At 32.8% G+C, this 13,844-nt stretch overlaps 3 protein-coding genes across 4 annotated transcripts; 1 reads left to right on the top strand and 2 right to left on the bottom strand.

Annotated features, from left to right (window-relative positions):
* Positions 1-52: 52 nt before the first annotated feature.
* Positions 53-1,171, top strand: LOC115887992 (calcineurin B homologous protein 1). The gene is made up of 3 exons (XM_030907571.1): positions 53-287; positions 401-667; positions 723-1,171. The coding sequence occupies exons 1-3, from the start codon at positions 221-223 to the stop codon at positions 959-961; spliced, it is 573 nt and encodes a 190-aa protein (XP_030763431.1). The 5' UTR covers positions 53-220; the 3' UTR covers positions 962-1,171.
* An 86-nt stretch (positions 1,172-1,257) lies between these two features.
* On the bottom strand, positions 1,258-11,531 carry LOC115887961 (protein transport protein Sec23A). Of its 2 annotated transcripts, XM_030907532.1 has the most exons (12): positions 11,397-11,531; positions 10,962-11,240; positions 10,648-10,903; positions 10,402-10,592; positions 9,864-10,099; positions 8,613-8,926; positions 7,691-7,902; positions 7,313-7,513; positions 5,834-6,160; positions 5,291-5,512; positions 1,669-1,692; positions 1,258-1,565 (listed from the first exon to the last, which is right to left on the bottom strand). In XM_030907532.1, the coding sequence occupies exons 2-12, from the start codon at positions 11,238-11,240 to the stop codon at positions 1,476-1,478; spliced, it is 2,352 nt and encodes a 783-aa protein (XP_030763392.1). In that variant the 5' UTR covers positions 11,397-11,531; the 3' UTR covers positions 1,258-1,475. The 2 variants fall into 2 exon arrangements, with proteins under 2 accessions (XP_030763392.1, XP_030763393.1); XM_030907533.1 differs by lacking the exon at positions 1,669-1,692.
* A 234-nt stretch (positions 11,532-11,765) lies between these two features.
* Positions 11,766-13,736, bottom strand: LOC115887979 (molybdopterin synthase catalytic subunit). The gene is made up of 5 exons (XM_030907555.1): positions 12,851-13,736; positions 12,471-12,666; positions 12,336-12,415; positions 12,059-12,279; positions 11,766-12,002 (listed from the first exon to the last, which is right to left on the bottom strand). The coding sequence occupies exons 1-5, from the start codon at positions 13,272-13,274 to the stop codon at positions 11,895-11,897; spliced, it is 1,029 nt and encodes a 342-aa protein (XP_030763415.1). The 5' UTR covers positions 13,275-13,736; the 3' UTR covers positions 11,766-11,894.
* Positions 13,737-13,844: the final 108 nt, after the last annotated feature.

The raw sequence follows: 13,844 nt of genomic DNA, 5'->3' as shown, positions 1-13,844 counted from the left end.
GGACATTCCGATCCTAAAATCCGAAACCCACTCTGTTGTCCAGCGATTAAAAGTCAAAGGTTGAAGGTTAACGAACATTTTAGTTGTCAAATCCAAAATGATTTGTCATAATTAAGTCTGTGAATTGAGTTTTTTTTGTGTTTCTAATCAGCTGTAAAAGGTTCAAAACCAGTTTTATTTGTTTAAATTCAACTCTAAAGCTTTAAAGGCGAAATTTAGTATGGGCAATAGGGCTTCGTTACTTCTTCGGGAAGAAGAGATAGCCCAAATTCAGGAAGAAACTGGTTGTAAGTATGCAAATTATAATTTATGTTTTCATCATGTTTTAAAAGATTACACCACCCATTTTTGTAATTAGTATTCCATAAAGTGTTTTAATATAAAATCTAATCGTTTTTAGTCACTCCAAATCAAATTGAACGATTATATTCTCGTTTTACTGCATTGGATAGGAACGATTGTGGAACATTATCTAGAGACGATTTTTTGAGGATACCCGAGCTAGCAATAAACCCTCTGGGAGAAAGAATAGTCAACGCGTTCTTTCAAGGCGACGAATTCACAGATCGAGTAAACTTTAGACAGTTTATGCAAGTTCTAGCCCATTTTAGACCAGTAAAGAAAAATAAGGGAAATAAATTGAACTCTAGAGAAGAAAAACTAAAATGTAAGTAAAATAATAGATTAATTATACGAATTTTCATCCAAATATGACATTTTAGTTGCATTTAAGTTATATGATTTGGATAACGATGACATGATTTCCAAGGATGAACTTTTGGCAATTTTACATATGATGGTTGGGACAAATATTAGTGAAGAACAACTAACCAGTATAGCTGAGAGAACGATTTTAGAAGCCGATGAAGATGGGGATCAAATGATTTCTTTCGAAGAGTTTTGTAAGGCGCTGCAAAGGACGGATGTAGAACAGAAAATGAGCATTAGGTTTTTGAATTGAGATGTAAATATAGTTAAGTTTAATACAATAGCATTAGATTAAGAATAAGGTGATTTTATTGTTTATTTATAAAGTGGTGCTTACAAGATATAATTATTTGTAAATATATGTTTGAAAAGTTAGCTAGATAAGATACAAAATACTTTATATTTTTGTTGTAATTTGTAAAAGAATTATAACACTAAAGATTTTTTTAATATATCTCTGAATTTATATAGGGTAATATGATTTACCTACCTATAGGTTTAATTTATTTTTATCCCTTATTGGTGGACTCTTGCATGTTTAAAACACACTTTACTTACTAAACTCTTTTTATTAAACACTTAAAACTACACAATCCAGTAACAAATTTTCAATTACTCAACCTTTTTACCTAACTAACAGAATACATAATACATACAAAATTAAAGTATATAATAAAATATGAAAAAAATATATAGGGAACTGTTTTTTTTTCTGGCTTCTTCTCTTGATCTGTACAGAATAAATAATTAAAAAAAAACGGTTTTGATTAGGCTGTGGAGGATACAGCGAGTTTTTTAAGGTGGTCCATGAAAACTTGCAAAGAAACATCGTCAGTGAGTACAGGGGCACCGGTGTCCTAAAAAATACAAAGGATTTTTAGAAAAAAATGGAGAAAAAAAGTTGAATAGATGCCCCACACCGTGATAAAATTAAATACAAAACATAAAAAAGACAATTACCCCACTAGCACCAGCCATAACAGCCTGTAACACAAAAATAGTTTAATAACAAAACATTTAAAACAATAATAATACTCTATGACAACACAAAAAAGCAAGAACCTCACACAAGGCCATCTAATTTTACAAAATAAATTCCTGTAGTTAGAACTTTTATATTTTAGAGTTTTATACAAGGTGTCCCACAATCAGTGCGACAAACTGAAAAGGGTTGTAGAGGGCATCAAAACAAGTCGTTTGAGTGAAAGTGTGTCTTCAACAACAACTTTGAGCAGTTTTTGTAAATGTTTTGAATAAATAATGCAACTGGAAATTTACGTTTCACTCCATCTCCTGCCAAAACGCCACATTTCTGGACATGGGTTCCTACACTCAAATGACTTGTTTTGATGCCCTCTTATGTTTACTAAACGTAGACCTTTAAAAAACTTATTTACGACTTTGCTATAAAATCAATAGGGGAACCAATATTTGGAGAGTTCTTTGAATAAGAAGACTAAGGAAGGAGCATAATGCTATCCATGCAAATACGTTTAAATTTACTATTAATTTAAATTATTGTTTTTATTTTAACGTATTTGTATCCATGTATTCATGCATGGTGGGCGGAAAAAGCACCATAAAAGCACTCTAGGGTGTGATCCTTGACAGTTCTGTTTGACGATTCATTTGACACATTTGAATTTGATTTGAAATTTTGTGGATTTGTCAGTCTTTACGGAGCTTATTTTATGTTATTTATTATTTATTCTACTACTGATAGTTGTATAAAGGTAGTAAATCTAGATGGAAATTGTGGCAGAACTTAAATTAACAGTGACACTATCGCGATTTATCGAAAAAGACTCTAAAATAGTTGGTTGTATAGCGTGCGGTAGATCTCGGCAAAAATGTGTGAAAAAAAGTAGTAAACCGATCATTTATGAAATTCACTTAAATTAACTAAATTATATATTTTTCTTGCATTTTAGCTTTTATTTATTACTTGTCAAAGATTAGATGTCAAAGAATTTAGATACGTTAATTTGACTTACCTGCTTCAGTAGCGTATCGGATGTTTGTGTTAATAAATACTTATTATAACTCAAGAACAGTTAATCTAATAGGACTGCTCATTCAGCCAAAAGTGTCCGCCAGGTGCATGCGAAAACTACTCGCTTTGTGACGTCATTGTAGCCCTTGTCATAGTTATTAAGTCCTTATCCGGCAACCAATAATACACACGTGCATTATTGGTTACCGAATGCAAAACGTTCATTATTTAGTTTATTTATTTAAACACCTTATATGTATGCAGTAAAGAAAATTAACTGTATAAATCGTATTAAATACTCGGATAATGCATTTTTAAGAACAGCAGGTCCCAGCATCACCTTTTGCAAGCATTCTTTTTAGAGTACTTCCATATTTTGCTTTAAAATAATTAATAAACACAGTTAATAAACAGAATCGTGGGCACTTAGTATGCACTTTGTCACAATCCACAACACAAAATGAACGTATTTATACACTCTATAGCTCTAAAAACTTTAAAGACACCTTTTTCACATTTAAAATTGACAAAATAATTAACTCAAAATTTCTCAGCTGTTATTTTTATAAGTTACCCATAGGCAACTAATAATACACACTATCATGACAAGGTCACGAAGGCTTTGACAAGGGCTACAATGACGTCACAACTGTCAGCTGAAGCGCGGGAAGAGGTCTTATGAGGATGAGCAATCCTATTAGTTTACCGTTCTTGATTATAACTTATCTATTTTTATTAGAATTATATATTTTTATAACAATTTTAATAACTACCAACATTTATTCACAACGTAAAATAAAACAACAAATTATTGAGTCTACCTCACGTCTACCCTACATCATAGTTTTACATTTTTTAAATAAAATTAGAACGACACTGATAAACCGGAATTTAAGTCGGCCATATTTGAGGCCCATCGCGGTGTACCTAAGATTTTTGATATGCTCCTTCCTTAGTCTTCTTATTCAAAGGGAGAGTTCAAAATTTGTTAATATCTCTTTTGATTATTTTGATTTTAAACTTTTAACCGTTTTAGTTGTGACTCTAGAAACAATTGAGCGTCCGGATTGCACAACGACCTTAGCGCGTGGCCGCGGGCAGTCCAGTAGGCAACCGAGACATCGACGCTTTGCTGCGCGCCGATTTAACAAAATAAATAATTTAAAACATGCCGTCATTTCGTTAATAATTATCGTATCGTGGTGATTTTTGCATCGAAATACTCATGAGTCTTTAGCGCTTCCAACAAGCCTAAATAACTGGATTATCTTTTATATTTTCGATTTATTTACGTTGCCCGAGCATATTGTAACTTTGAGATAAAAATCTCTGTTTATTTTATTTTAAAACTGACAAATATGAATACTATCATTTAATTAGTTATACATTTAGTTACAAAATATTCAAAATTTAGGTCTATTGGTTTATGCTAGCAGTAATAACGAGTATAAATAAAAAAAATGGGCAGTACAACGCTCGCCGTTTTTAGCGCACGTTCAGCTTTGGGTTTAGTTTTAGCGCTATTTTTACAGAAAATAAATTCTGAACTTTGATCAAATCACAAGAACATTATCATTGCCCATATCTCCTGGTTATAATGTAGTTCTTTTTTAAAAATATTGCATTGTTTTAGCTTAAAAAAACTTGAATTATGCGGCTTTTTTTTGCGAGAGCTACCGGAGCTGCGTTAATAAAGAGATGGCTATGTACGTCAATCATAGCCACAATGGACTGTAATTTTACCTCGTCACGAGATTTTTTTGGAAATATTGCACTTCCATTTATCCGGATTTCTACTAACTTTTGACCTTTCTTTTCGGTCGTATTTCCCTCTATTTAATAATAAATAATTTAAAAAACGCACAAATACTACTGGTAGTAAACAAGCTGTGGCAAAAATGTTCTATACTCCGTGTAAACAATAGACGACTATCGCAAATACTGTCTTTCGATTGACGTACCATAACCATCTCTTTATTAACGCAGCGCCGGTAGCTCTCGCAAAAAAAGCCGCATAATTCAAGTTTTTTTTAAGCTAAAACAATGCAATATTTTGAAAAAAGAACTACATTATAAATAGGAGATATCGGAAATGATAATGTTCTTGTCATTTGATCAAAGTTCAGAATTTATTTTCTGTAAAAATAGCGCTAAAACTAAAACCAAAACTGAACGTGGGCTAAAAACGGCGAGCGTTGAACTGACCATTTCTTTATTTATACTCGTTATTACTGCTAGCATAAACCGATAGACCTGAATTTTGAATATGTTGTAACTAAATGTATAACTAATTAAATGATAGTATTCATATCTGTCAGTTTTAAAATTTATAACAGTGATTTTGATCTCAAAGTTATAATATGCTCGGGCAATGTAAACAAATCGAAAATATAAAAAATAATCCCGTTATTTAGGCTTGTCGCGCTAAAGACTCATGAGTATTTCTATGAAAAAATCAACACAATACGATAATTATTAACGAAATGCTGTCTCGCTTACCTACTGAGCTGCCCGCGGCCACGCGCTAAGGTCATTGTGCAATCCGGACGCTCAATTATAAAAACAAACAATCAGACGAAATCAACTTACCCCTCCATACGAGTACATATTATTGTGAGTCTGGCTTGGGTTAACTTTGGAAAGCAGGAACCTAGACTGGGATCCCCCCTGTTCGGTGTCAATATACCGAGGCATCGGAAAACGCGTTTGCAGGATCTCCTGCGCGTCATCTACTGGAGCCTGGAGCAACTGGCGGAAGTTCTCGTATTCGGGCATGTCCTGGTATTTCAGGTTACGCCACGATGCTATAGTCTGCGAAGAAAAGAAAAGAATTGTGGTAAAATTGAACATTGGAAAAATAGATTTGATTGTCTAATGTTTTTAGTGTCTTGTCCTGGTCGGTTAAAAGATGTCCAAATCGTATTTTTAATCATATCGCAATTTTTTCAAATGGAACGAGGGTGGCTCATTAGCATATTTGGAAAAAGCATTTTTTTACCAATAATTTGGTACAAGTGGCGGCGGGTGGGTAAAAAATTAGATGAAGAGTTAATTTTTTGGCGCATTCACCATTTTGTCAACAATTCTTAAAATATTATTTGAAAAAATTAAAACTAAAAAAAACACTCTTACCTCTCCATGGAAGATCAGAATTTGGAAAAACGTATCCATAAGCAGAATTCTATCCGGCTGTATTGAACTAGTGTCCAACAACACGGGTTCGGGAGGTCCGTTGAAGCTGTAGCTGTACAAAATCGGCTGTATCATTATCAAGGATTGCGTCAAATCTTCTCTCATCAGCATGTGCCTGTAGAACGACGTTTCGTCCGGCGAGTTGTTGAAAACTTGCAGAAACTGCGATCGACGAAGGTGATACATGAACTGGGGGTACAAACTGAAGTTTTCACCTAAGCGGAAGGAAGTCGGGTCGTCTTTGTTGTATTCCCCAAATTTCTGGCACTGAAATTCGAAAAATAATATGTTAGTTTGTACAGGATGTCCCATTTTGGTCTGTTTCACAGGGATTCTCGTTTATGAGTACACCGAGGGGTGTCTCACTCGGGTAAAAAATGTACACGTACTGCCAAAATAATCTTCCAATTCCAAGCGACTGCCAATGACTACGAAGAAGACTGCCTATGACTGCCATGTAATTATTATAGGCGACTGCCATAAAACTGCCAATGACTGCCAGCGACTGCCAAGAAAATGTACATGTAATTCCAATAGTGAGACACCCCTCGGAGTACACAGATATGGTAATCGCAAAACAATATCCGATGCACGTGATCAACTTCGAGCGACAAGCGATGGCGACAGCGCTGCCAGATTGTGATGGATTTATGAGATGAATTTTAATTTAAAATTGACAAACAACATATTTATTATATCATTTTTTAACCAAATTATCCCTTCACCTACTACTTAACTACAAAATAAACTATAAAAACACTACTACTAAAGTATTTCTGGTATTCTACACTAAACATTATAATTAAACTTAATAAAACAATCTAATTTTACACTACAACCACTACAACTACAAAGAAATAAGAACATTTTTTAAAACTAGAAGAAACAGAACTTCGATACGTGCGACCAGTATAATAGATCAAGCGGACAAAGAATATAAAATACTTTAAAAATATGCATTCAGAAAGAAAAAAATATCTCGAAAATTATCTAAACAAACATTTTTTTTTCTTATCAGTGAAAAACATCAGCCTCGGCCTTGCGGAATTTGTCGGGTATTTATAATGGTCGATTGTATAATTACAAGCTTTTATAGCATATCTAATAGACAAAAAGTATCTGGTCGATTAGTAACCAATAGGCACAGTCCGAAAATTATCAATTTTTATTTTCTCTGTTTTTATTGGTTGCTTCAAAATTCAGAGTAACAAAAAATAATTTTCTGTAGCAAAAGACTAGTGAAATACGCCCCGCCATCTGGTGCTTTACATCCATAAACGCCGTAGGTTGAGCTACTTTAAAAATTCATATACAAGGCTAATACTGAAAGTACCGGGAAATGTCGTTTCCTTAGAGATGTAGTTTCGAAATTCCCGGTTCCAAAAAATCAGCTCCGGTTCCAGAAACAATACTACTTACCAACCGGATCAACATTCTATCCACCCATCTCAGAACGTCGGGACTTTCGTCTGTTTCAGCTCTGTAAACAGCCATACGTGCCATTATGACCGCAGCGCACTCCTGGTCGAAACCCGCACTAATGTGGTGGATGTTAGCAGTTGCATCTGCCCAGTTTCTAGCTATCGTCGTCACCCTGATTCGCTTTTGACCACTAGAATGCTTTAAAAAAAGGAAATATTTAAAAAAATAGTTTCATTTTATGGTAAAACAACGTGTACTAAATTTAGTGATTTTCGTCCAATAGTTTAACTCTTTTTAGCGTCACCTATTTTTTTTTTCAAGAATCTATGACCAAATTTTGTTGCATTAATTTCCGGACACCCTGTATAACCTAACCTGATATTGTGTTATGAACTGTACACAGCCCCGCCCGCCTTGAGGTATGGGCGCCGAATGCTGATTGACAACCTCGAAAAACAGGGCTACTGTAGTGCTGGGAGTGAAGCTACACATTTTCCACTGGACGGTGTTGCCCATTCCTATTTCGGTGTCCGCCACCAGGGGGCTCTTGACGTTCAGCGATACGCAAGCGCCAATACCACCTTGTACTGTCAAAAGATATAACAAGAACAAATAAATTAGGGTTTGCTAATTAATTATTGAGATATATAAAGATGTATATCTCATCAAGAACAGAAATTATTTGTTTCAGTTCCGGAAACTTCGGCAGCATATTCTGCAGATAAAAATAAGTAAAAAAGTTCGTATAAATGTATTTCCTAAAATGCTTAGTTTCGGAGATACAGGGTGTAGAAGTTTCATTTTTATTTCGAGATTTTTTCCAAATAATTTCTGTAGTAATGTCAATATTTAGATGAAATTTAGTGTGTGGGAGTTTTCTGACATGAAAAATTTGATTTTGATGTCAATATGACTCCTATTTGTTTTGGTTTGGTTTGGTTAGGAATGAAGGTTTGGTTGGAATGAAACTTCTACACCCTGTATATTCGAAACTAAGCATTTTAGGACATACATTTATACGAACTTTTTTACTTATTTTTATCTGCAGAATATGCTGCCGAAGTTTCCGGAATACAGTTCGAACCACCCTGTAGATTATTAATATAAAATTATTTTTGGTATGCTATGTTCTTGATGAGATATATTATTCTTGATAATGAGTATCTATTTTCGTTTATCTCAAAATCTCTATTGTATTTCATGTTTGTTACCTATAAAAAGCAGAGCGTAACCAAAACGATATAAGTATATATTAATTCAGCAAGAAATAAAAATATAAACAGGTATATTAACTTACTTTTTAGTTCCCTGGAACACTTCACTTCCAAGGTACCATTGAAAGCCATTTTAAGATCATTTTTCTGGTCTTTAACAAAGACCCTTTGAAATGTTTGCTTGAACAAGGAAGAGTTGAAGGAATCTCCCATCACCATGTGTCCACCAGTCGAATTGCAACACTGCTTCATTTCCATAAGACCTGTTTGATCTAATGCGCATGAATAAATGTCTACACAGTGACCATTGGTTGCAGCTCTCATAGCCAGAGCTTCGTAATGCTTTATGGCCTTTTTCATGTATTTTGCGTTATCCTTTTGTATATCGTGGTGAGACCTATAAAAAAATCATCTTCACTGGTGAATGTGTTTTTCACTACAGGGTGTTCGAGTGTTCGGTTCAACCAAAAAACTTTATATCAGATTTCATATATAAAATTTTCGCTCTAATTTTTAATGTAAATGTATGTACCACATTTTATACCACAGTAATACCACATTTTAAAAATATTCTCATAGAAATACATACGGCAATCGCAAAACAACATATGGTAATCGCAACACATCATTTTTTAAAGATTTTTACGATTTATTTTTAATTTAATAACTAATATTTTTATTATATTTATTATATTATATTTTTGTTTTATTTTACTTATTATATATTGGCAAAAACTAGTATATTATGAATAAAGCGTTATTATGGGTTATTTATTTATTGGTGTAATGTGCTTATCAATTAAACTTACTTCTCTGACTGCAGTCAAGGGTAGTAAAGGACCTTTATTGTCATGTTCTCGTTCAAAATAGTTTATCAGGGAACCTACAAACTCTTTGCTTCGACCGTTTAAATGCTTAGGCATATTTTCAACACCCATCATTTCAAGAAATTCAGTACAAAAACTCGAAAATTTAGATCTTAAAACAACTGTTTGTGCTTAAAAATACAATTTTTAAAAAAAGACTACGAAAATAGGCCCAAAAAAAACGCGAATTGTTCACAAAAATTCAACAACCACATGATATTATACAAAATAATGACTGACATTAGGATAATTGTCAAATAATAAACAAAAAAAAATTAAAACCTTATCATTACATTTATTTGGGCACCCTGTATAAAACAATATTTTTAGGATATGCATCATTTATATAAAAAATAATATCTTAGTCAGCAACCACGATATTGGAGCAGTAAAAATCACAAATAAAAAACCTGATATAGAACTTTTCAGAACACTGGTTCACCCGGTATATAAGTAAGTGACAATTACCTAATTGGTAACTTTAAGTCGTCATTCAACACTTGACCAGGGCCTTGAGAACATGGTCCGCCAACAAACAACATGACTCTAGCACCGGTGTTTGGGTAACTGCTTTCCAGAAGACCTATGGCAATTGACAAGGCTGTTCCAGTCGATCTTAAGGAACGTTTGCCTTGGGGCACAGGCCACGGGTCCCTCTGGAGCTCCCCTATGAGGTCTGTGAGGTTCATTTCACAGTTTGCTACCTAATTCAATGGAAACAAATACATCTAATGTAGTAAAAGGTGTATTGTAGCATGTTCAGTTAAGACTGTTTTAGAAAAATCTACTTTTTATAAAAAATAAATAAAAAAGAAAAAAATACTGGCAAAAAAGTTTGAGCTCTTAATAATAATATTAAGAGGTCGCATCAGAAAAAAAAACAATTAACAGATTTTGATTAAAAAAAATATGTAGTTATTCTATGTCCGCGGAATATCTCCCTGTATAACTCTAAAAACTACAAGAAAAAATAAACTTACAACAAAAGTCCAAATTAATCACTTACTGGTTGAATAAATCTACTAGCTGGTGGAATGGGTTGCACAGGCTGTCCTGGTTGCCCAGGTCTCATATTAGGGTTTTGCATACCCTGAGGATTAACAGGCACTTTACCTATACCTAACATATCCTGAACTTGTTTGGCATTAAGGTCTTTTGTGCCTCTAAACACATATGACTTACTTAAACCCTCCGAGCCTTAAATAATATATCAAAAATTAAAATAAGAACCAATAATTGTCTCTAAACTTACCTAGCTCATGTACTTGTACCATCTTTCCAAAAGTAATTAAACCAATCAGGGCATTGGGTGGTAACAAACTCAAAGACATTTGGAGTGAGTCTTTTAAAGCTGTTAATTCCTCCTCATCCATGCATGTATCGACAACATAAAGATAAATAGGTGGCAATGTTTGTGCTCTTGTAATGGTATATTCGATAGTTGAAAACATTGGCATAAGCTCAGCTGGCTGGTGCTGTTCTGATATAGCAGCATATTGAGGAGGAAACTGTATAAACAATGCACGTAAATTAAATAAATATTAAGAAATACGCTAAAAAACTGACCGGGTTTCTTTGGAAACAAAAATTGCACACCCACAACTTTGCTCTGTAATCTACTTGGCACAAAGGGTTCAATATGGCTCTGCAGTTGTTCCTGGTGCATAAAACTGGATCGTACTGAATCGGTGGTAAGTCTGGACGTTCTTTGATAGGCTGGTACAAACAGGCCAGTGGAACTACCAAGCGTGTAGCTTCAATTCTACTGGAAGGCCATACATTCCAAGTAAGGCGTATACCGTCGCGGTCTTCGTTTTGTTGTATGTATTCTTCGTAAGTAGCCATCTAAAAACAAAATCGGGACGGTAATATACATTTTCTCCACTAATAAATGTGTATAACTTAGAAAGATATACGATTTTTTCAATTTTGTTTACTTCAAACTTCGTATGATATCGTAATTAAAAATATTTTAAATAAAATGTAGTGTAGTGATTTCACCTTTTTGTGGCACTTTTAACACCTTCTTTAAGTAAAAAAGATGTTTCTTTTTAAAACTAAAAACAGCCCCTTTTAAATCCTCCACATCTCCAGCTCCACGTCAGTACGTCAGATTTTTGACGTTGCCGATAAAACAGAAAACTATACGAGCATATGTCATATAAATATTGTATATGAATATAATTTGTAGCATATATATAATTTTAAAAAATATGTTAATAATATGATTTTTGTTAGTTGACTTGAAACACTTGGCCACAGTGTCTAAAAGGTGAAGAAAGATATGATCTAGAAATATTTCAAATTCAAATTTTGAAATTAGAAGAAAAGAACTCTGAAAATAATTATTAATTAATCTTTAATTTGAAATTGTTCTTATTTTTAGGCTTTTATAATGCGTTACAAAGTGTATTTTTATATTTTTAAACTAATAATACATAATCATAATTTACATAGTACTTATAACATAAAATAAATATTAAAATACTTATGAGTCAATTATGATACTTTTGTATTTTTCTTTTCAGCTTCTGTTATAAGTTCGTCGATTTCTTTTAAAGAAAAAACTTTTTTCTTTATAGATTTGTGCGGCAAATTTGTCTTATCCTGAAATAAAAGTAATTTAACTCTTTTCTACCTTCACCGTTCTTTTAATATCTTACCCAGAATTGAATGTATTCTGGGGAAATACTTTCCAGTAATACTAATCTGTCTTCTAAGTCTTTCAGCCTTTTGTAGACGTTTTTTGGTGTAGCCTTGTCTAGACTTAATTGAGATTCTAGATTTTGTAATCTTTCTTCTATTCCATTAATAGGAATGAATTTTTTAAGATAATCTGAATTGTTCTGATCTCTATGCTGATAACTGTTTAAAACTCTTTCGACTACAATAATTTTCCAATTATTATTTTAAAATTTGTAGTTTATAGTTTTATATTACCTTGTAAATGACTTTTAGAGTCTTTTCTTTTATACACAACTGCATCTACGCGAGCACAAGTATGTTCAGGATCTCTATCTCTAAAAAATTAATAATTACATTTAATTTACTTAAAAAAAAAACAATTTTTCCTACTTGTGAAAGAACTCTGTAATGTTATGTAGGTTGATGTCTTCTCTTTTCCTATCCATAAATTTCTGTATTCTAGTATTAAGATCTTGATTTGAAGCTTTGATTTGAATTAAATGGGGTGGGACATAGTTTACTTGTACTTCTTGAACTATGTCAAAATTGTATTTTTTTCTTTTAGGAGGATATATATCCTTGTTGGCTAAAATAAAACAATTTATTACTAAATAAACAAATTTTAATCATTCTTTTGAACAGTAAAGATAACAGTGATGTAAAGAGTCATAAAATATAGCAATTATAACAAGAAAAAATTCTACTATATATAAAGCTTCTATAAAGATCACGTTTCTCCTAAGATTCAATATAATTAGTGGACCACGTACATTCTTTATTCTCTTTCCATGTTGACTCTTTATCAGAATACACTTCTTTCTTCCAAATAGGGACTGATTTTTTCAAACTATTTATACAAAATTCAGTAGCTTTTATAGCTTCTTCTCTGTGTGGCGAAGATATTGCAATAACAACACTTGCTTCTTTAACTGGGACTTCTCCAAGCCTATGGTATATAGCAACGTTTTCCACTTCACACCATTGTGATCTTATTTCTGTACAAATTTTTTCCATTGCCTTTATAGCCATAGGCTCATAAGATTCATAGTTTAAAGTTATCACAGGTTTACCTTCGAAATTATCTCTTGTCGTACCAACAAACACAGAGATCGCTCCACAAGAAGCTGCTGTGACTGAGTCCATGATTTCCTGGACGTTGAGTTTATCCGGAGAAAGTTTTATAAAATTAGCCATTGTTGTATTATCCTCCACTCAAAGGCGGTATAACAGCTATCTCGTCTCCTTCTTTTAAGTTTAATATATCTTCGATTTGATAAAGTTCTTCATTAACTGATAACAGAATGTTGTTCCTAATTTTCTGTAACCCGTACTTTTCTACTAATTCGTTTAATAAATCCAGACAGTTAGTTTTATCAGAAACACCAAAAATATCAGAATTTTTACCGGCCAATTCTTTAGCTTGCGCGAAAAATAGTATTTTTACTTTCACTAACATACTAAATAAACAACATCTTAAGCTTTTACGTAATACAAATTATCGTCTGCCTATAATCTCAACTATCATTTTGTTCGTTTTTATTGTAATTCACGGTTATTTAACTAAAATTAAAATCACAGAACTTTCTTAACATTTGTTATCAAATTAAGGTTAATTAAATATTGCCTGGGTCAAGGACAGTCTAGTTAAATTTTATTAAAAAAAAAATATTTTAAGTTAAAAAGGTGTATTTTTATATTATAAACACAGTCACATGCAAGCAAATTAGCCATAATTAGTTTTAAAATAGTTAAAAGATCATTTTT

This window comes from Sitophilus oryzae, unplaced genomic scaffold, assembly GCF_002938485.1.
Source record: "Sitophilus oryzae breed Bouriz unplaced genomic scaffold, Soryzae_2.0 scaffold_682_pilon_pilon, whole genome shotgun sequence".
NCBI classification, from domain to species: Eukaryota; Metazoa; Arthropoda; class Insecta; order Coleoptera; family Curculionidae; genus Sitophilus; species Sitophilus oryzae.
This window is presented reverse-complemented; position numbering and strand designations above follow the sequence as displayed.